Genomic DNA, 23,598 nt, shown 5'->3' with positions numbered 1-23,598 from the left:
AACAAACATTTGATTTTTTAGGTTTACTGCTTTGAATAATGTTTTTAATACCAGTAAAATGTATGTGTAAATTGAGATCTCCTCCGCATCACTGCTCCGTAACCTGTTTAAATTGCCATCATCGTCAATAGAAATCAAGGATTAGCCACTAATGGTGTGAATGGTTTTTTTCCAGCTATATTCACCTTTCGCTGCACATTATGTCGAAAAATGGGAAACCAGACACTCCAAAATGACAGAACAAAATGAGGAAAGAAATCTAAAAAGCCTTTATTTTAATGAACAAATTATAAAAATCATTAAAGGCTTTTAAATTCCTTCCTCATTTTGATTTTGTCATTTTTTCAGTTTTGGTTTCCCCATTTCTTTGACACATTTCTTCCCCCCTGTTTTTCCAAGAGCGCCCAAAACTTCTAAACTTCAAACACTTGAGCTCCAGTCTCTTCTTGCCTGTGTGCTTCACTATTATTATCTTCACTATCTTCATTAAAAGTGAGTTTGACAATGTCACATTTACATATACTCATCATGCACTTCAGTGATTGTATGTGGTATGTGGCTTGCACAAGTTTGTGTTTACCAAGTGTCAGTTTACTTCAAATTTCAACTGTATATACAGTTTTTTTGTTCACACACTTTTAATAACAATATTAATAATAAATGACATCATTCCACTATGAAAGCAATGTGAATGTGGAACTTTTAGCTTGTTTTTAGCATTTGAAAACTTTTCAAAAAATTTTCCAAGTAAGCATGTTCATAAATGAAGATTTAAGGCTTGATTAAGGTTGAAAATTCAAACAATGGAGATTCCTGTTAGTGTTTTGTTTAATATTTGTAGATTCAGGCAGATTTAACTCTGAGTTGCCACACGCTGCATTCGAGAAAAGAAGATGAATCAAAAGAACACACAAGGATTTTAATGGCTCTCTCTGTGTCCCCTGAGATGGAATCGAGAGGTTTTCATATGTAGGGCAGACCTGTGGGCATGTGAATTCACATACTATAGACATACTACTGCAGTACAGGGTGTACCTTACTGTGTGCCCTAAATAGGCTGGAGTAAAAAAAAAATCACATCAATGACCCTGAACTGGATAAGGGGATGGATGGGATGGATGGATGATGGAATGGATGGATGGATGATCTCACATGCAGGCAAACATACCCAGAGAAACAAGGGAATTTGAAAAGAAGTGTTAATACATTCACAGACTGACCAACGTAAACATCTGTGCGTGCACACACACACACCACACACACACCACACACACACACACACACACCACACACACACACACACACACACACACACACACACACACCAACACACTATTCATCCTCTTATTGCTATTCCAGGGAATGGCCTTATCCTCTTACAGCGCTTCAGTGAGAAAAGTGTTCAGAATTAAAAAGAAAAGGGACAGACAGACAGACAGACAGACAGGGAATAGAGTATATGTCTGCCTGTCTCATGTGAGGATGGTGAGGATGGATCTCTGTGTCTGAACAACACAAACCCTGGCTTTGCTGTTCCTCAGTCAAAAGCTCTAGGTTGGTATTTGATGCTCTTTTTTTTTTTTTGGAGATTTCCACCGTGGGATTAAACAGAGTGTTACATCAACCACACAGCTGAGCGAGCTTCACGTGCACACCCCGACGCACACAATTAATCCTTTTTTGTGGTGGCCCGTACTTTAATCTCCATGCAACTTAAAAGGGTTTAGATCTTGTTTTTCTGCTTCATTTTTGAAATATGATAATGGTCAATTAAGTTGATCTGAGTAATATCATGCGGGTATTTGCTTGACATTAATTTCAAAGAACAATGATCTCATCGGGAAACCAATAGCTTCTGTAATGTAATGTAATGTAATGTGGCTATTTTGTCTGCAGTAGCTTTTTATCTTCACCACTTTGATTTTCATCCCTTACACTTTTGATAGACTGTATTGAATTGGCCTAATATCTCCTGGAGTGCTTCAAAATGAAATGAGGTGACCCTAAATTTAGCCTTGTTCCCAACCCAGACAATGGTAATTAAGAGAGATATGACCCATAAAGCCCAAAGCGTACTAGATAGAAGCTCACCAGTACACCTTCCTCTAATTCGGGCCTTTCCTTACGTTGAAGTACAACAGACACTGATATCAGTCCATCAGGTAAATTACTTCGTTATTTAATGTGTAAAAAGAATACACCATAAAATGGGTCATCAGATTGCATGAAACAATACCAGAGAGTACGTTGCCGACGCAGAATCACAAATCTTTGGAGCAAATGGGCTCATGCTGGTTTTTCATGTGGAGTTGCAGTTTATTATCAAGTGTCATTTAAACCAAAGTTTATTCACAGAGAAACAGAAAATAGACATGGAATTGATGTTTTCCTACATATACTGGATCGTTTTAGTGCTTAATCTACTGTTAGAAGTCCCGCTGGTGGCTGTAGGGCCAAATAAATGAAGCGTTTGCATATAGCATGAGACGGAATTTCACATTTAAACAATATATTGAAGTTTTTTGGATAAATGGCCACCTCTGAGCCCGGTTTTGCTGGAGATTTTTTCCCGTTAAAAGGGAGTTTTTTCCCCCACTGTAGCTGATGATCTTTTACTATGGTCTACTGCCGGTGGTCATTCATATACATTAATGTATATAAGTCCCTCCTTCATCCTATAGACCCCTATACAAATGGAAACGATTGCCGACTGCGCCCAGCCAATAGGCTTCGACTTCCTGTTTTTGAGACTATCAATCAAGTGAATGTGGAACTGTGTACGGAAACAAGGACGCAAACAGCAAACAGGAAAATATGATTTTGGCTCTGACCTGACCCATAGACCTATATCAATCCAAACCGACGCGAACTTGTTATGTTCCGCGATGCGCGTGCAGAATAGTAGAGGCGTGGCTTCTAGTAGATTGCAGAGGCAGGGGGAGGAGCTGGAGCTGTTGAGGGCGGGACATTGAGAGCCCTCTCAGAAACTCCAGATATCAGCTTTAAGAATTTTATATTTCGCTTCGAGACGACTATATTGTTGTAATTTGCGCTATATAAATAAAGTTGAATTGAATTGAATGAATATATTTGTTATGTTCTCTGTCCTTTCACATATTCAGGAACACATAATAAGCCTTAGATTAATAATTTTTTTAAGATAACAATATTCCGTTTTTTTTTTTTTTTTTGGTTTTTTTAAATAATATAATAGATATATTTCCTAATATCTTTAAGTGCAGTGACAGCCTGGAAATTGATTGATTGAATCCTGATTACATGTAAGCGAACAGGTTAATCATTGTAACCTGCAATAACAATGCCACACAGCACCCAAAGTGTAGATTATTATATTAAAGCATGAGCAAAGGACATTTGAGGTTGTTTAGGATGACTAAATAAAAGTGTCACATACTGTAATCGACTCCAGCGTGCAACTGTTTCTGACAACAGCAAGCTCATAAGTGACAGCAGTGTGCAGGTGGCAGCCAGGTTCAGTATTATGCCTCCCAGGAACCAAATTAAATGGCAGTTGCAGTTGCTTGCTAATAAGTACAAGCTGAGACATTTTAACATTTTTTTTTTTATGTAGATTTTTCAAATTTCCATGTGTTAATGACACCTAAAGAGATTTTAATAATGGGCTCCCTAAATTTCAGCACGCAGGCACACCAAGCAGCGTCCTCTGTTTTGGTCTCCTCGCTTTCCCACTTTTCCAGTTGCTTTAATGAGACAGATGTCACATCAAAGCCGTTGGAACAGAATAAGGACGTTGATAGTGTGTTAAAGAAAAGGTTTACTTAAAAAAATGTGATTTTTATTGTGCTGGGAACACAATGTCGGAGAGTTATTTGTTTGGTCTTCTGTAAACGACTTGTATTTAAACATGATTGTTCTCTTCATTCTATAGAAAAATATACAATTGTAAATATTTCCATGTAAATTTAATGAATGGATACCACCTCTGCATCATGGGATGGTTAGATAATATTACGTTGTTAACCTCAATACTTAATTCCCGCAATCATATTTTCAGATTCTTTATATTTTGTGTGTTTGATCCAGCAGTGTTGAAGAGAAGTGTTTTATAGATCGCACAAACTGGCTAAAATTGACATTCTTGGGCTCCATACATAGAGGTTTGTTTTTAAATGTTCGCAAAAAACCTTGTGAAGTGCCGTGTTGGGAGGACCCAATCGTAAATCCCGACAAAGTACAAAATAAGAGATTACTAAAGGTACTAGAACTAGAAAACCAACACAAAAACTAAAAGAAAGAAAGAGAAAAACATAAGGAGCAGGAATATTTGTACACCGAAAGCTCGGTGTACGAATATTCCTTTTAATAGTGAGGGAAAGTAATTAGGAGATGAGGAACACCTGAGTGCAAACAGAAGGGATGCTGATTACACACACACACACACACACACACACACAATGTTCTACTTGGATCAATAGAGATGTGGTTGGATGTTAAATTATTTCGTATAGACGAACAGTATTGTCTCTGTTGCTTTGGAGGATAATAAATCATTCCGCGGTTACTCAGGGTTGAGTATGATTGTCCTCCTTCTTGGTCCTTGTGAGCCAACATACTTTGGCGCAATGTTTGCAGGGCAGAAAAAAAAAATTGATACCCACACAATCTCTATACACACAGTGTGGCCATGGAGCAGCAGTCGTCTGTGCTCTGAATGTAAATGATGCAAAACCACAAACATCTGTGGATTACATCGTCACTTTCCATCTGAAGAAAAAACATCTGCTCAATAGTCTTAAGAAACATGTGTTCAGTATCTACAGTGAGTGCACATGTTGTATACAAAAACCTGTTAGAATTAGGTGACTTAGCATATCTACAAGTATTGCTCTTGTTTTTTTTCACATGTGAAGTTACTATTGTTGCTAAGTTACGACTGCGTAAAACATGGCAGTTTTGTGTTGTTTACCTTGTTGTGTGTTTTTGTTTATGACCGCGTGATGTCTTTGCCTTTCCTGGCTGGTGCATTCTTTAAATATGAAATTGTTCTCAAGTATTGTTCTATAACAAATGCAGGGCTGCAGCTTTAAATGCTGGATGACTGTGACATTGTCACATAGGAACAAATTTAGCCAGTACACAATCAATCAGGGTGGTTATCAAATGCTTGCTAATGCTAACCTTTTTGCATATTAGATATGTTTGAATATTCACTCTCTCATTCAAACAAAGACCGTTTGAATGAAGCATTATTTACCGATTGAATTTCAGCACATTTGCTATCACTGGTTGATCTGTAAAATAAGGCAGATTTACAATCAAATCACTGATGACAAATGGCTCAAACTATTTGCTTTGCTATCAAACATCCCCCACAGTTTTCCACCAAATCCTGAAAAGTTTAATCAGTCAGAAGCCCGATGCAAATGAGTACACACACCCATGGTAAAATACAAGCAGAGGTAATGATGCAGAGGAAAGACGAGTGTTGGTTTAAGCTTGTGGTGCCATTTAAGTGTGGACAAGTCGTTAAAATCGAGAAAATTATGCAGCTAATTTGGTGTGGATTTGTCTGGGTGTCGCTCTTTCATGCACACATGGATGCACACAAGATTCAGTGGGTGATAAGCTGGCTGTCTCGTTACTCTGCGTGAGCTGCTCTTCTTCCTGATAATCCCCGCTGTCAAACAGACTGGCAGAGGGTGCGCACGCACGTGTGCGCACAACCTGTATAATTATTGCCATCATGCAAAGCAGGGAACAGCACTGACTGCTGATTCTAAGCCACAAGCCCATCATTAGGGTTACACACAGAGCTGCTCTCCAATGGCAATGCTCTTATATGTTTGTGTGAAGCTGTGAGTGGTTGCATGGGTGTGCTTGTGCTTGTGCTTGTGCTTGTGCGTGCAGAGAAACTGGAAAGTTCTGCTCAGCACAGATTGTGTTTTCGCGTGTAATGGCTTCTGGCACAGAAATACATACATTTAATGAATATGTGCTTATTTTATATTATAAACTGCTTTCAGTTGTCTGTTTTAATCCCCAGTTTTGCAATACACTTCCGTGTTACTATGCTTTATAATTGCATGCCATATGGACAGAGAATCAGTAATGTCTTTGTAGCATCAACAACATACCCCAGCACAGTTTTTGTTTCATTCAATATTTATCAAATGTTATCTCTTTGCTTCGCACTGCCTTTAATTGGAAGGTTTGCCTGATTCTACAATAATTCTATAATAAGCTTTTTTTCTGTCATGCAAATCATGCCCAGAAATTAATTTGTTATTTTAGGTGTTGTCCCTAATTAGTTTAATTTAATTTAATGGAACTTACTATTGTTCTTTTTTTTAATGTTTATCTTCTCCTGTCTATATTCTCTATATGTTAGTGTGCGGGATAGCGTTTTATCAGTCTTTTTTTTTTTTGTAAGTGTGATTTGTCAGTATTTTTAAGCATTTGTGAGTGCGTGTTCATAGTTTATACAGGGGTCTTAAAAAGTATTAAAAGGTAATGAATCAATTGTGGGAAATTTAAGGTCCTTAAAAAGTATTAGAAAAGTCTTAATCGTGATTTCATGATGTATTAATTTTTATTGGTATTCAAGCTTTGACTCGGTTGCATACGCGGAGCTCGATCGCCTCGGGGCCGCACGCGTACGGGTGCGACGTCACGTGACAGCGAATGTTCTGGTGCGAAAACCGACGAGAAGAAAACAAAAATGGGAAAGTGCAAGTTCTCTGACTCCTGGCTCAAGATGCCCGATTTCAAAGTTTGGATAAAGTCAGTCGAAAATAACAACCAGGAAGCCTATTGCACACTACTGCATGGATGGGCTTAAATGCAGTTAAAGTTGAAGAGCTGAAGAAAAGAATAAAAATCCTGCATGAAGTGTGCAATGCACTTCAGATTGATGCAGACCATCTTGCTGAGCAGGTAGAAGGAAAATCTGGGTCATTAATGGCCCAACTTATCACCAAGTCCAACACATTGCGCCAAAGGCACAAAGAAAAGCTCAAAGAGCTGATGGATACAGAAAAGCTGATTGAAAGCAAATCACACAATCTCAGGCACATGTCCTAAATTTTGATCATGTTGTAATAAGTTCTTGTTTTCCGCCAGTCGGCCTTGAGTAACTGTTGTTACTTGTTGTGACCTGAGGGGACCATCAATAAACCTGCCTTTGGTTGAATTTATTCTTTCAAGTTTTATTTCTTCTCAGCTTACCTCATTTCAACTACAGCTATTAAAGATGTGTTGCTAACAGCTTAAAGTGGCGATGAGGTCTTAAATGTTTTTTGAAAGTTTTTTTTTCAAAAGTCTTCCTCAGGATTACTGCATATACCCTGTTATAGAAATATATGTTTATAAATGTTTTGTTCATGAATGCATGCATGAGGACAAATACTGTACTGTATGTAAAGCCTGATTGTGAATGATTAAATCTCTCAGTTTTCCTTCACTCAGCTCATAAAATTAGCTTTGGCCTTAAATTTTTCCCTCTATAGCTTGATTAGGAAAGACAAAGGCAAATGTATTTGTATAGTGCATTTCATACGCAAGGCTGTTCAATGTGCTCTACATGATTAAACGGTGCAACAGAAAACATTAAAGAGAATTTGAAATCAACAATAAAAAAAACTTTAAAAATGTCAAATCAACCATAAAATGATTTTAAAAAATCCCCCTCTCAGTCAAAGGCAAAGAAAAGTTTTAAAGCTGGATTTAAAAAAAAATTCACATTGGTTTGTTGCACTTGTTTGCAGCATAACAACTAAAAGCAGCTTCACTATGATTGCTGCTATCTGACCTGTGTCCATAGATCTGCGAAACCTGCTGGGTTCATACCTGACTAACATATCACTGATCTAATCTAATCTAATCTAATCCATAACCTCTGAATGGATCAATCGATTAGGGCTTTATTGTTGGATTTCTAATATAAATAGGGTTTCACTTTGAAATAGTTAAATAAATCATGGTTTAATTTCATCTCACTTTTTCAGGTTGATAGCAGCCTTAAAAAGAGCTAACTTTTAGATCAGGGCTCTTCTTCTGATAGAATTTTTAAAGCAGAAAATGGAGAGCGCTCAGAGAAAAGGTGAGAGATGCAGAATAAGAAAGGGCTTAAAGAGAGAGAGAAAGAGAGAGAGATACAGTTTGAAAGGGAAAGACCAAAAGTCTACCATGGTGCTAAAAAAGAAAGATTTAATATGAAAGGCTGTTGGGAGATCGCGGGAGTAATGTTCTTATAGTGCTGCATTACCTCAGCAGGTGATTTTACAGTGTCTGCTACCCTGAATATGAGAAATGGCACTTTTTATGTGTATGGCAATAAAAACCAGTGATACCATACCAGGAGGAATAGATGGATGATACAGCCTCAGTCAACCTCTAACTCATTTGCTCTGACATCATTTCTCTCGAATCATCTTCTTTACTCCAAATACTGTAGCTTTTTCCTTTAAAAACATTCTCATGTCACTGTCTTTCTCTGCTTTATCCCTCTGTTTATTTCCTGTCCAATTCCCATTTGACCAGGTCTCTATTATAGGGATAGACCGATATGGATTTATTAGGGCCAATGCCAATATCGATTTTTTTTCCCATCAGCCTTAGCCGATGATCGATACGGACCGCCGATTTACTTGAGACAATATTTGGAGCCGATGCTACTTTTTCTGCCTCAATTTACATCATAGAAATTACTCAATTCTTAAAAAAAGGAACATTTATTAAAATTAACAAAGGTGAGGTAGAACGACAACAAGTAAAAAGTATTTAACAAATATTAAAAACGGGTGATGTAGAACAAGTACAAGTAAAAAAATATTTCTGTTCTCTGTAAATAATGCGGATCAGGCCAACGCAGCAGCCCACATCGGCCGATGCCGATAAACGTAAAAAAAAAACGCAAAAATCGGCCGATAATTGGCAAGGCAAGGCAAATTTATTTATATAGCGTATTTCATACGCAAGGCAACTCGATGTGCTTTACATGATAAAACATTCAACAGCTTAAAATCAATAAGAACATTTAAAATCATCAGTAAAATCAATCATACAAACACATTACGTCAACATCATGACCAAAAATTTCCCTCTCAATCATACGCAGTAGAGAAAAAAGTTCCTTTAACTTTGATTTAAAAATGTTCACTAGTATTGGCAGGCCGATGTATCGATCTATCACTAATCATTACTACTACCAACACCACATCATCTACACCTATAAATCTTCTTTGCTTGTTAATTAAATGCTGGCTAAAATTAGCTTTTCATTTTTAGCCATTTCAGAATAGTTTCTGTTTTCAGTTGCAACACTCGTAAGCACAAGTGAGCCGTCACTTATATTATAGCTGCTACAGTATCATTCTCCCTCTACAATCTCAAATTATATTCACCCATAATTTCTCGCTTTACACATATTGGCTTCAGTGGATCCCCTGCCTACTTGTTGAATTTATTTGTCCTTAATGTGACTATTGACAGTGTGAGACCATGGAATCCTGCTGTCATGTAAATCAGAGTATGGGGGGGTTATTTTACTGTAATGTTTTGCTCTCAGTCATTCAATATAAACCACCACAGGTTTTAGCCGGAAAGGCCACGTCTCAAATTGCAATATTAAAATAAAACTTTTTTTCTGCAACACAATTTTGCACGTTTGTGTTCATAGATTGATGAAATGGAAAAAAAAAAAGAAAAAAAAAAAATCATCATTAAAATAAATCAAATGTGTTTGTTGACGATCATTTCCTAAGCCAGACTATTAGGCTGTACATGGTATTATTTTTGATAGCCTGCTGTGATACATGTGGCTGTTCTTTGACACGTGGGCTATAACTTCCCCCTGAAGCAAAGATACTCTAGCTTGCTCTATGAATAAACTCACTGGGATCTGACAGCTTTTTTGGTGAACTTTCTTGCTTTCTTTGCTCTGTTTTTATCTTGCCATTACTCTTTTTGCCTCATGTAATCTATCAGTAACATTTCTGTTTCAGATGTGGCTGTTACTTATGACATCAGGTGTTAGATGTCCGGGGCTCAGGGGAAATAAAGAGTGTTGCTAGAGTTTGGTATCTCTACTAGCCTTAACAATGTCTAGGGACTTATTGTGAGAAAGAAAGTGAGGTGCTTTCTAGTCAGAATTGACCACTATTGAGTTTTGAATAACATATCAATCGCTCCAAAATCATTAAATTATTCATTCCTCTGGCCTAAAAAATGAGAATATTTTATTCCAGTTCGTGTTATGCTATTGGACTCTCTGAGTTTGGATGGATGGATGGATGGATGACATAACAGGTGTGCATCAACAGATGAGTAAAAATGACAGTCGTAGGCTTCTCGTTGTGTATCAGCGTGCGTGATTGAATGATAGCCGTGTAAAGCGCTCTGATTTCTCACACACAATCACACACATGTACACTGGCTAAGCACCCCTGTCACCATGTCTCACTATCCCTCTTCATCTGCCTTTCTTACACTCCCACTCCTCCACTTTAGCTCTGCCGCGGCTCTGTGTGAGACAGGTCTGACATTTACGGTAATGAGTTTTGCTGATGTTGTGGTGAACTTTGACCTCAGAAGTTGATAGATAAGGTGTCACAGATCTGGAATAGTAACTTGAGACATTAACATTTGGCCCCTAATTTGACGATTTAAATCACAGTGCAAATAATTATTACAGGTGTGGTCATAAGGTGTGTTCTCCCTGAAAGAGGTGCTCAGGATTACTTTCACTTGGTTCAGGTGGATCAAATACCCTCATTAGTCATTGGCATGGTTCAGTTGGACAGGGTTTTCCATCCACTGCAAATGATTCAATTTCACCTAATTGTTCTAAAAAACATTTTGAAAACTAATTGGTTATTGTCTGCAAATTTGCCATTGTGCTGCTGTGAACCCCTCCCAGTACCAAAGCGCACAGACACATATATATATATATATATATATATGATATTAAAAAATACATCATATAAAACAAAACAAAACTATTTAACAGAATAAAGTTCAATTGTAGTATTTTTTGTTGTTCATTTGATTCCTATTGAAAACACATATGAGAATGACTGCAAATTGCAATTTTTTATTAGATTCCTATTCGAGACACTTTGATAAGAATGATTGTATATTGGTAATATAGGCTACAAAGTTTAGTATTTTTCTTTACATTTTTGGTTGGTGGTGTGCCTTGGGATTTTTTTCAATGAAAAAAATGTATCTTGGCTCAAAGAAGGGGATTCTGTGCCTCTCCTCTCATCCTCCATACTCTGGGACCTTGATTTCCAAAGGACATGCAACATTTACTTTCATCAGAGAACAGAACTTTGGATCACTCAGCAGCCGTCCAGTCCTTTTTGTCTTTAGCCCAGGCGAGACGCTTCTGACGCTGTCTCTAGTTCAAGAGTGTCTTGACACAAGGAATGCGACAGCTGAAACCCATGTCTTGCATACGTCTGTGGGGTGGTTGTTGAAGCACTGACTCCAGCTGCAGTCTACTCTTTGTGAATCTCCCCCCACATTTTTGAATGGGTTTTGTTTCACAATCCTCTCTCGGGTGCAGTTATCCTATGCTTGTACACTTTTTTCTACCACACCTTTTCCATTCACCTCTATTAATGTGCTTGGACACAGAGCTCTGTGAACAGCCAGCCTCTTCAGCGATGACCTTTTGTGTCTTGGCCCTTCGTTGCAAGGTGTCAATGGTCATCATTTGGACAATTGTGTGGTCAGCAGTTTTCCCAATGATTGTGTAGCCTACAAAACTAGACCGGAGACCATGTAAAGGCCTTTGCAGGTGTTTTAAGTTAATTATTGATTAGAGTGGGGCACCAGGTGTCTTCAATATTGAACATCTCCACAATATTCAAATTTTCTGAGATACTCAATTTGGGGTTTTCATTATTTGTCAGTTATAATCATCAACATTAAAATAATAAAACACTGGAAATATGTCAGTCTGTGTAAATGACATTATGCAAGTTTTTACTTTTGAATGGAAATACTGAAAAAAAAAAAAAAAAAAAAAAAAAAAGAATGGAAATACTGAAATAAATCAACTTTTTCATGATATTCTATTTATATGTCCAGCACCTGTATTTGTAAATGTGGCAATTACTGTTTTGTCAGATGGAAACTGTTCACAGCTGTTTGAATTTAACTCAGATGGCAGCATCAGTGACGTTTTGGCTATAATAATATAACAATATTGATAATAGACCAGGCCCAGACGGGTCTGTAGTTTTAACTGATTCAACCAGCACTAACGCACAAAATCTCTAAAACCCTGGTCTTATTTTTAAGGACATGCTTACAACTTTGTTGAAGGTAAAGCATAGAACAAAATGTTGTATTATTCATAACAGGTATTGTACTGTGAATGCATGTCACGACTGTCAAATAAACAATCAGAAGCATCCACTGAAATTGCATTATTTAAATTTTTGTCATGCTCCCATTTAACGCCTGTTTTCCTTTGCTATTAGTTCTATTGTAGCTCACCTTCTCTATTTCTTTCTTTCCCTGAATGCTATGAATTTGTTCCCTCTCAGTATATTAGAGATTTATCTTTGTTGCCAGTCCAACTATTTATACTAATGTCAAATTTTGTTTGGTGGTCTGCAGGGTGTGTGTCCTGTCTATGCTGATGCCCGCGTGTGCTCTGTGTATTTGTGCGTTTGCATGCCCCGAGGAGTCTTTTATAAATGTAAGCGGCAGATGCTCAACGAGAACGTCTGCCAGGTTTCTATGGTAGCAAGGGAGTGGGTGGACTGGGGTCGGGGCTCCGTGTTGTTATTAAACCTGGACATTAATTACTATGCTGACCCATTGAACAGGACAGCTTTAGATCTTTGTGTTCAAATTTTTATTTTTTTTGCCAAAGGAAGGTATCATAATTAGTGTGCTAATCAAAACAGAGAACAATTCACAAAGCTAATGAGAAAACAAGGTTCTGCTTTATGAAAAGTTTTAGAAAACCTAGTAACTTCCTTTACCTGGCTGTTTGGCTGATGGTGTAAATATTTTTTCCTATCCATGTTTCTGATATTTTGCACACAGAATGGAATTTGAAAGCAACAAGATTAAAATGCCTGATGTTGGATAAAAAAAAAAAAAAAAACTGCGGATTTTAAAGAAAAATATGAATCATTACAGATTAATTCCGCTTTATATTTATCCTCTAAAAGCTCACAATGGAAAAGGTGTTGTTAGAGCCTTCGATGTAGCCCACTTTAGAATTCCTACTACACTGTGATGCAAATTGCGTTTCAACTATTGGGGGATAGCACTGGTGCTCAATGTTGATCGAAAGACTCCAGCAAATCAAATGTGAGCGTGTGGGTGTGTGAGCATTTAAATCCAACACGCTGCTAATGAGACACAAAGTACAGACAGTAGGTTGACTGTGGGCTGGAAACCATGACAACGGCCTTGTGCTCTGAGATATTAGAGGGAGACAGAAAAAGGCAAGATGTCCTTTCAAATAAACAGTCATTGTGATCAAAGAATGGACAGGAATCTAAAACGTTTGATTACAGAAATACATGCACACAGATACATGTGTTATATACTCTATGTATATGGCGAGGCTTGCTTGTCTCTTGACCTTGGCTGTTTTGTGAGTGGGTGAATCATGTAATCACAGTGGATGTTTTTGCCATTCCTGGAAGTTGGAGCCTATTGACTATATGGGAATATGCACCAGACATAGAAATATATCTCAATGTTATTTGAGAAGAGGAAAAGGCAGAATAAGATAAAAAAAAAAAAAAAGCAGAGGAGGTTTTGAAATGTTCCTTTTATGAAGACAATGAAAAGGAATGAGGAATCATCCATGAATAAATAAAGTTTCAAACGTTTTTAATAAATTTAAAAATAAATGAGTTGGACCAGACTGAAAATTAGTAATTTATGTGGGAGTCATGTCTGGGAAATCCTAATTATGAAGTTTATTAGATGAGTGGAGAAGAGGACAAAGAAATCTATTGTAATTGCACTGAAGCATTGACTAAAAGTTCCTTTCAGGAGCACTTGTGTTTTGCTTTCCATTATGCATTGATTGACCACAGTGGGACGTTAGACGGTTTGGTAACTCTGTGAAGAAGGGTCCCAGACTGGCTTTTAAACCTCAGACCAAACCAGTAAATTGGTTAGGTGGGATTTACAAAACCACTGTGGGGAAATACATGGGCTTTCAAAAGCAAGGATAATGAAAGTGTGAATGTGTTTGTTGCTTGTGATGGTTGTCATTTAGATCTCAGCGAGGCCACTTTTATGACCTGCTTGCAAGCTTTCCAGACAGGTGGCAGAAAGCGACGGGCGAGCAAGAGAGCGAGAAAGAAAAGATTTTAGAGCAGACACACGCAATTTTTTGTATAACGTCAAAGTGTGTTTGAGGGTTTTCGTGACTTGAAAAAAAGTGGCCATATGGACAGATGGCTGCAGTGGAACGTGAAGAGTCGGATGCTTGAGAGGAGGAAAATGATAGGAAAAACGTTGGAGAGGCTTGAGGGATAACCTGAAAACTGTTGATAGGAGTGGAAAAAAAAAAGAAGTAGAAAGAGAAACATGCGTCAGAGGAGAACAGAAAACCTATTGACGAAATGATTATAATTAATGATAATTGATTCGTTGCCCTTTACTTCTCACCGACTTTCCCCTTTCACTCAGAGTTATCTATTTATTTCTGTTCCACCCACTGTGACTCATTTCAGTACAACAATGGTCTGAAGGTCAAACAGTTCTACATTTTATTTTTTTCCAAAGTTTCTGATCAATCCATTGTCCTGTAAGGCTGAAACTTTAATATATTCATATTCATATGATGCAAACGTTTTAGGCTCAAGGCATGAAAGAATTCTATTAAAAAAGTCCACTTTATATTAAAAGAGCTTTTGCAACAATTGTGTTTGTAGAATTTATTAAGACATAACCTGCTAGTAACCTATTCCCTGGAATTCAATGGGAACCAAAATATTGCAATATTAAAACATCACAAGATATCGCAAGCGCTTCTATTAAACTGCAAGAGACAAAGTCAGTGTTCAAAGGTCTACATTTTGCTGCCAGAAAAGGTTAAGACATGTTAAGATCTTGTCCATATCTTTAATATGGGCTTGTTTAAAAAAAAAAATCGTTTTACAAAGTGTTCATGCATGGAGAGAAATATTTTTTTGAAGAATGTTATGATGATCACGCTGAGGATCACAGGACTTAATGACTACAGACCCATTGCTCTGACATCTGTGGTCATGAAGTCCTTTGAACGCCTCATGCTCTCCCACATCAAGGACATCACCGACCCCCACCTGGACCCCCTGCAGTTTGCTTATAGATCCAACAGGTCTGTAGACGATGCTGTAAACCTGGCTCTCCACTTCATCCTCCAGCACCTGGACTCCCCAGGCTCCTACGCCAGGATCCTGTTTGTGGACTTCAGCTCTGCTTTCAACACTATAATCCCAGCTCTGCTTCAGGACAAGCTTTCCCAGCTGAACGTGCCAGACTCCACCTGCAAGTGGATCACAGACTTCCTGTCTGACAGGAAGCAGCACGTGAAGCTGGGAAAAACCATCTCTGCTCCCCGGACCATCAGCACTGGATCTCCTCAGGGCTGTGTTCTTTCTCCTCTGCTCTTCTCCCTGTACACCAACAGCTGCACCTCCTCTCACCAGTCGGTCAAACTCCTGAAGTTTGCAGACGACACGACCATCATCGGTCTCATCTCTGATGGAGACGAGTCTGACTACAGGTGGGAGACAGTGGAGATGATAGCAGACATCAGGAAGAACCCAGCCCCCCTCACCCCCCTCACCCTGGGAGACTCTACAGTGAGCTCTGTGGAGTACTTCTGCTTCCTGGGGACCATCATCACTCAGGACCTCAAGTGGGAGCTGAACATCAGCTCCCTTATTAAAAAAGCTCAGCAGAGGATGTACTTCCTGCGGCAGCTGAAGAAGTTCAGTCTGCAGACAAAGATGATGGTGAACTTCTACAGCTCCATCATCTAGTCCATCCTCTGCTCCTCCATCATCATCTGGTACGCTGCAGCTACGGCCAAGGACAAGGCCAGACTGCAGCGTATCATCCACTGCATCGGCTGCAATCTGCCCTCCCTCCAGGACCTGTACGCCTCCAGGATTTTGAGGCGTGCAGGAAAGATTGTGGCTGACCCCTCCCACCCCGGTCATAAACTGTTTCAATCTCTCCCTTCTGGAAGAAGGTTTCGGTCCATCAGGACCAGAACCTCCAGACACAAAAACAGCTTCTTTCCCTCTGCCACCATCCACATGAACACACCCCAAGTCACCCACTGAACCCCCCCCCCACCCGATCACCACCTCCATGATGACATTATCTGCTGCACTGTATATATGTATATATATATATATATATATATATATATATATATATATATATATTTATATTTATATTTCTCCTATTTATCCTCCTATTTATCCTTTATTCTCTATCTATCCTTTATTTATCCCTCATCCTTTGTATTTATCATTATTATTATTATTATTGTTGCTGGGTTGTTCTTAGTTTTTTTTTAATTCATTTTATTTTTTTTTGGTTGTTGTTTGTTTGTGCACCACTACCAAGAGAAATTCCTTGTACTGTCCTTAAAACTGTACATGGCCATTAAAAAACATTTCTGCTATTCTGCATTTCTGCTTCTGATGATGAAATGATTTGTTTTGATTTTAGACTGGCATTAAATTGTCACTTTATTTTTGCGTTCTATATGCAAAGTGGCTTTTTTAGCACTCTAAATAAGAAAAAAAATGTATTGCATATTTTATATTCACTTCAGTTGAAAAGGCTTTACCCGGAGTATACATGCTCAGCATTAGTCAAATAAAAACAATCCCAAAATATTGTCCCGTATCATTATCACGGGCTCAGTAGCGTATATCGTATTATGAACTTTGTATAATACCACACCATAAAGAAAACATTGCTAATGTACCTGACTGCTTTTACTAAAGAACTTCAATATAAAAACTCAAATTTTACAACTTAGTCATGAAATCTGAGTTTTCTAGCTGCTGTATATTAGCACACTAGCATGCTGTGAATGATCTTTAGCTGTGCTTTGTAGCTGCTTTAGGCAGTTATTATAATTAAAACTGGTATTGTTTTGCTATAGAAAGCCATGATTGCTTTTAATTGGGGGAAGAGTAATTAAAATGTCCCCTGTGTCAGTACGCTGGGAGTAGGTAGCACAAAATGGCCACAGGTGGGTTGAATAGTTGAATGGTTTGGTGTTGACCTTTATTGAATGCATATGTTGCACCAGGTCATATGCATGTCAGAAGGTGAAAGTACACAGCACAACAACATATTGCCAAGCAGCTTACTGTTTACCTCAGTCTTACTGTTCACCATCAGTCATGAAATTATAAATGACACCATACATTTACTCCCTAATTTAGATTATTGCACAGAATGGATAACAATGTGAGACATTTTATCATTATAATTTATGTGAATGCACAGGCTGTCAGAATAAGATTTATTACACACACACACACACACACACACACACGCACACGCACACAGATAGATGCTGAAAGGGTTGCTGTGAGAGAAAATGAGTTTTATTCTCTGGAGGATCATCAAACTGAAAGAAAAGAAGCCCAGAAAGAGGAAAAGAATCCAGAAACAAAAGCAAAAAGAAAGTCATTTCCACAGGATGAGCTGAGGATTTTTTGTTTTGCTTGAGTCCATGTTGGCATTAATAGTGAAAGGATGAAGAAGAATTCCTGATTCACAATCGCATCCATTTTCTCAATCACCTGCTCTTCCTCGAGAAGCAAACCAAAATGTAACTTTACCGATATTGAATGTTAGCACAGCTCATGCCTGTATATTTAGTGGGTGTTTATTTATCTTTTAGGGTTCTCACACCTTCAAGATTGTCTTGTCCGGCGACTGACTGTGTGTATGTGGCTCTTGCTCAGCCATGGTAGATTTTGAAAGTTGTAAACGTGATATAAAGGTTCACTCCTCTTGTTCTTTTACTACTCTGTTTACTGTGTGTTCTGCTAGCTCCCCCCCCCCCCCTCGTATCTTCCCACTTCAGCTGCCTCTTGTTTTTGCATGTTGGTAACCGTTTAAGTAATATGCCAAACTCACGGCACGAATGCCACATTTGGACCTTTAGAACATCCAATTCCGCCCGCAGGAGAAATTAAAAAGACAGAAAAAACACGAACTTTTGTGTAAAATACAAAATAATGCAGTTGTAGATCTCTCAGCCCTTCTAAAAACACAAATTCAATGAAACTCCACAATATTTGGAGGATCACAAAAATTGCTCATTTACTCACCTAAAATCTTCAGCCCACTTAAGATCAAACTATTTTATATTTGGCCCTTGAACTAAGATGAGTTTGACACCCCTGGTTTAACTGACTTATTAAGTACCTGTGAAATTTTTTTATGTGAAACAAGTGAATATCCTTTTTTACTTTTCAAAGACAGACTAATGTATTCTTGTGTGCCTTTGGTGTGTTTCTCTCCAGTGATGGATGGGCAGACAGGTATGATGTGACGGATGGCTACGTAAGGGAAGCGGCGGGAGGTATCACCATCAAGCTTCAGTCAGCTGATGTGAAATGGTTCGATGAATACTATCTAAAGTTGCGCCCTGAAAACAACCTGAGGAACCCGTGGTTCCCTGAATTCTGGCAGCATCGTTTCCACTGTCGGCTGAAAGGTCACCCACAGGAGAGCAGCAAGTACAACCGCACCTGTAGCAGTAAGTGAATACACAAAAACCTCCTCTACAGAAACTCAACAGAAAAACATTCACAAAAAAACAAATCGAATAATTGGATAAACTTTTGAACAACATTTAACGTACATAAAGTTATCTACTTACACCTTAAAGCTGCAGCCTAGAACCTCTTTTGACTCAGATAAGACATAGTGTAGGCCTCATAGAGCAATAGAACAAAGGTATTTCTCTCGCAAAATGGGGCAATTTGAATCATGAGGTTGAAATGTCGCTCGCAAGATTAATTTTGACTCCATCACCAATCCTGTAAAAGAATGTAAAGATGGAAAAGTTGGATGACAGACTCGACTAGATGAGGAAATACTTTCTTATTTTTTTGGTAGTTTCGCCACACCTTGCCTCATGTTATCACGTTAAATCTACATCACAAAGGTAAACTGTGATGTTCAAAGATCTTTTCTGTATTCAAGAAGTGTTACAGCCTCATTCTTACCGTAATGTATTTTGTTTGTCTGCTAGAAAAGGTAGACAGAAATCAGTGACGTGCCGTGACCACTAGGGTTGGGTAGGCACTGCCTACCGTGCCTACCCTCACTGCACGTCACTGACAGAAATCCATTTGATGGCCTGTTTTCTGGTTTGTTCATGGTGTTCCCCATGAAATGACTTCACTCCGTGAGACAATTGATTTCGGCTGTATTTGAATAAAAATTCTAAGGCTTATGGTTGCATCTATAAAAAAATAAAATAAAAAAATCAACATACAATTATAAACTATATGCCAGGGTTATTTTCCCCTAAATATTTGCCTTATAACAAAAAGGACAAATTTATAAGATTACAATATGATTTTTGGCATCTTGCCACCAGAGATCTAACTAGGCTGTTTGTAATTTTAGTTCGACATCCTTATAATAACGTACAATGATGTCAAAGTTCAATTAATAGATTAGCTTCATTTGGCATACGGTACATAATTTGCCTCGTATAACTACGTGACCTATAAATAAATAAATAAATAAACTGTGAAATAGTCATCTGCACTAAAATGAGAAACATTTATTATTGGTCAGCGTAAGAGGCTGCAGCGCCAATCAGCAGCTTTAATAACAAGCTTTTATAATCTGCACTAAAAATTCATGTTGAACAATAGGTAAAAACACACCTACACGCCTACAAATAGGCCCTATAGACACACACACACACACACACACACACACACACACATATACACACACACACACACAACACAGAGGTTATCTAGTGATTATCTAATATCGAAGTGAACCAAATGCATTTTTTTGTTGTGATTGTATTCATCTCCTTCACCTTTCTCTCACTCTGGTTTTCCTCCATTCATAGGAAAAAAAGTGTGCGTTAACACTGCATCAAAAGGACTCAGGTCCCTTGTATTCCTGATGAAAAGGGATGTGAAATACAAATGAACAGAATGCAGAAGGAGAGAGGGAGGGAGAAAGGAGATGCGGGGGTGGGAATAAATTGACGACGAAGGGGGAAAAGCAAGAGAGTTCTCTTTGATGTCAGAAATGAAAGAACTGTGCTTTTTATAAAACCACAGGGCAAATTAATAGTTTTTCTAATATACCTTTCTTTTTCTTCCTCGCCAACCTCACCCGTCCTCCCCTCTGACTCACCTCATCCACCTCTGCAGACCGCGAGTCCCTTCGACAGCAATATGCACAAGATACCAAGATGGGGTTTGTCATCAATGCTATCTACTCCATGGCATTTGGCCTGCATAACATGCAAAGAGCACTGTGCCCTGGTTTTCAGGTAGGCGCTGTGCTGATGGAAAAATGCTAGAATACACTCGGATAAACCGAGGTGATAACAATAATAAGGAGGCAGAAAGTGTGACTCAAAGAATGTAAAAATTCAGAGCCCTCGGATTAACACGTTTAAACTTAAGACCTCAGTTGCAGAAAACTAAACTTGAGTCCTGCTATGAGAAAAGAGTGATGCACATCAGTGTCATTAGCAAGTTTTGCTATCATATTTTCTACAATGGTCATTAGGGTGGTTCACAGTATGATGCTATAAGTAAATGTTTTAAACATTTTCTCAGATCACATTTTGCCTTGTTCCTATTGACATTTTGAACATCTGTACCAAAATTTGAGCAAATATAATCAGTAAAGTAAAGTCAGTAAAGGGTGGCACACTTTATTGCTAAACCGAAGAACTTTCACAGATACCAGAAACTAGAACAATATAAATCTAAGTATGGTCATTAATAGTCTCTCCCTGTATTTATACTAAATGAGTAAGAACATTAGAACAGTTCAAACTCCCAACTACAATTGATACTTGTTTTTATTTGTTTTTCTATTATTTCATGTTATTTCTATTATATTTTCCTATTTATTTTCATGGGTGCTACCTCTTGTTTTGAGTTTACATATGCATACTTATCTTGGTGACACCGTGATAGTAGTACACTGACTCACTTATAGTTCTATTATTTCTTCTATTTGTACCTAATGTCAGGTGTCTCTCTTTGTTGACCTGTCAGGCAAGTGATGGGTTTGTGTGCTGGCTCTGCCCCTTACTCCTGCTTAAGAAGTATGCTAACCTGTACTGTTCCCTGAGGTTGTCATCCTCTGACAGTGCCTGACGCCTCCACCGTGTTCTCCATCCGTGGCCGCCTTTTGCAGGTTTCCCACGGATCCCCCACTCCAGCCTCCACAGTCTCTGTGTGTCCTTCTCCAGGCCAAAGGTTACCCTTTGCTTGGACTTTCTACTTATATTTGCTCGTGATTTTGAGTGAAAAATCCAGATTTGGAGAGGGTTTCCAGTGAGTACTGCGATATACAGGAAGTTTTTAACAAACATAAAGCCTAATCGCTTCCCCCATAGGCCAGGATTGTGTTTGATGGGCTGTCTGACAGCTGTTGATCACAAGCCCCCCCCCTTTCTCAGAGCTAGAGCATCGTCTTTTTTACAGTGTATGGTCTGGAGGAGTATAGCATGAAATTGGTGACTTTTCTGCTTGAAAGGTACTTACTGCTGCTCAATTTACATTATTTTTGATTTTTAATTGTTTCACTAGAACTCTGTGGTGCATGTGTTCATGTGCGCACAGCAGCCTCCGTATGAGCTGCTGTAAGTGGCACTGAGTTGTTGCTGCTGCTGAGGTTTGTGCACATAGAGAGAGAGAAGCGCTGCAGTAATATGCTTTTAACAGAGCATGTTATATTACTGTGATGTCGGACTAACGTTAGCTTGTTTGCTCCTCTGAGGGAGGGACTTTAGAAAGTTTGGAGGCAGGGCAAGAGAGCAACGGGGAGGGAGAGGGAGAGAGGGATTTGAGAGTTGCGGATTGCACCTTTAAAGAGGGAGATGAGTGGAAGACAGCATTCAATACCCCCAGCGGTCATTACGAGTTCCTGGTCACGCCATTTGGGTTGACTAATGCCCATGCGGTATTTCAGGCTCTGGTAAATGAAGTCCTGTGGGATATGTTGGATCATTTTGTTTTTCTTTATTTGGATGACATCTTGATTTTCTCTCCTGATGAGGCCACTCACATCCATCATGTTAGGTCAGTCCTAACCGTCCTATTAGAGAACAACCTGTATGTTAAAGCAGAGAAGTGTGTGTTTCATGCTACCACTGTTCCCTTCTTAGGCTGTATCATATCCACGGACCACCTGGAGATACATCCAGCTAAAATCACTGCAAGACTGCAACCAGTTGCAAAGGTTTTTAGGGTTCTCAAACTTTTACAGATGTTTCATTAAGAACTGCAGTTCTATTGCTGCACCACTTCATGCTTTCACATCCTCTGCTGATTCTGGAAACTGCACTGTTCTAGTTCTCTTGGATCTGTCCTCAGCCTTCAACACTGTTGACCACCAGGTCCTGCTGAGAAGATTGAGGAATCAAGTAGAACTGTCAGGGTCAGTTCTAAAGTGGTTCTTCTCATATTTATCTTTAGTGTGACAGCTAAACAAATAAGGTCTGAGTCAGCGGATTTGTTGTTTGGAGTCCCTCAAGGCTCTGTTTTGGGTCCTGTCTTATTTTTGTTGCAATTGGCTCCCTTGGGAAAGATCGTCCAAAGGTTTTGTGATGTGTCTTACCACCTATTCGCTGATCATATCCAGCTTTACTGCTCTTTTAAGCCGTCTGAGATCCAGAAGCTAAACTCACTACTCAATTGTTTAGTGGAAATAAAACAAGGGCTAAGTGATAACTCTCTGCAGCTCAATGCAGGCAAAACAGAAACACTGATTATTGTCCCTGATGACTCAATTCCAGGGATTAAACAGTACTTGGGTGACTTAGGCCACTCTGCTAAATCAAGTCTGAGAAACTTGGGAGTTATCTTTGACAATGACATGTCATTAGTGCAGCACAGTTAGCAGCTGACGAGGAACTACTTCTTCCAACTAAGGAAAATATCTAAACTTAGAAAAATGGTGTCACAGAATGATTTGGAGCTCATCATTCATGCTTTTGTGTCTTCACATTTAGACAATTGTAATAGTTTGTTTTCTGAACAAGAAGGACCTGTCTCGACTGCAATTAGTGCAAAACTCTGCAGCGAGAATTCTGACAAATAGAGGACTCATATATCCCCTATTCTAAAATAACTCCATAGGCTGCCAGTGTCTTTTAGGATACATTTAAAAATTCTGGTTCTAGATTTCAGAGTCTTACAGGGTCAGGCTCCTTCTTACATTAGTGATCTGATCCCACCTTACACCCCTGCTCGGGCTCTAAGGTCTGTGGGTCAGAATCTGCTGATGGTTCCTCGCACTCATTTTTGGACCAGGAGAGACCGATCATTCCAGGCTGTTGCTCCAAGGCTTTGGAACAAGCTTCCGCTCTCTCTTCGTTCTATTGAC

The 23,598-nt window shown here is 38.8% G+C and overlaps 1 protein-coding gene across 3 annotated transcripts in view; it reads left to right on the top strand.

The window, feature by feature from the left end:
• Positions 1 to 23,598, top strand: part of grm5b (glutamate receptor, metabotropic 5b) — an 87,947-nt gene that overhangs the window by 42,912 nt on the left and 21,437 nt on the right. For all 3 annotated transcript variants that reach the window (XM_028464381.1, XM_028464382.1, XM_028464379.1), the window contains exons 7-8: positions 18,516 to 18,751; positions 20,403 to 20,524. In XM_028464381.1, coding sequence (XP_028320182.1) covers positions 18,516 to 18,751; positions 20,403 to 20,524 — 358 coding nt within the window. The remainder of the gene's footprint in view (positions 1 to 18,515; positions 18,752 to 20,402; positions 20,525 to 23,598) is intronic.

Source organism: Gouania willdenowi, chromosome 13 (assembly GCF_900634775.1).
Source record: "Gouania willdenowi chromosome 13, fGouWil2.1, whole genome shotgun sequence".
In the NCBI taxonomy this organism is placed as follows: Eukaryota; Metazoa; Chordata; class Actinopteri; order Blenniiformes; family Gobiesocidae; genus Gouania; species Gouania willdenowi.
Note: the sequence above shows the minus strand (reverse complement) of the source record. Positions and strands in the feature narration are given on the sequence as shown.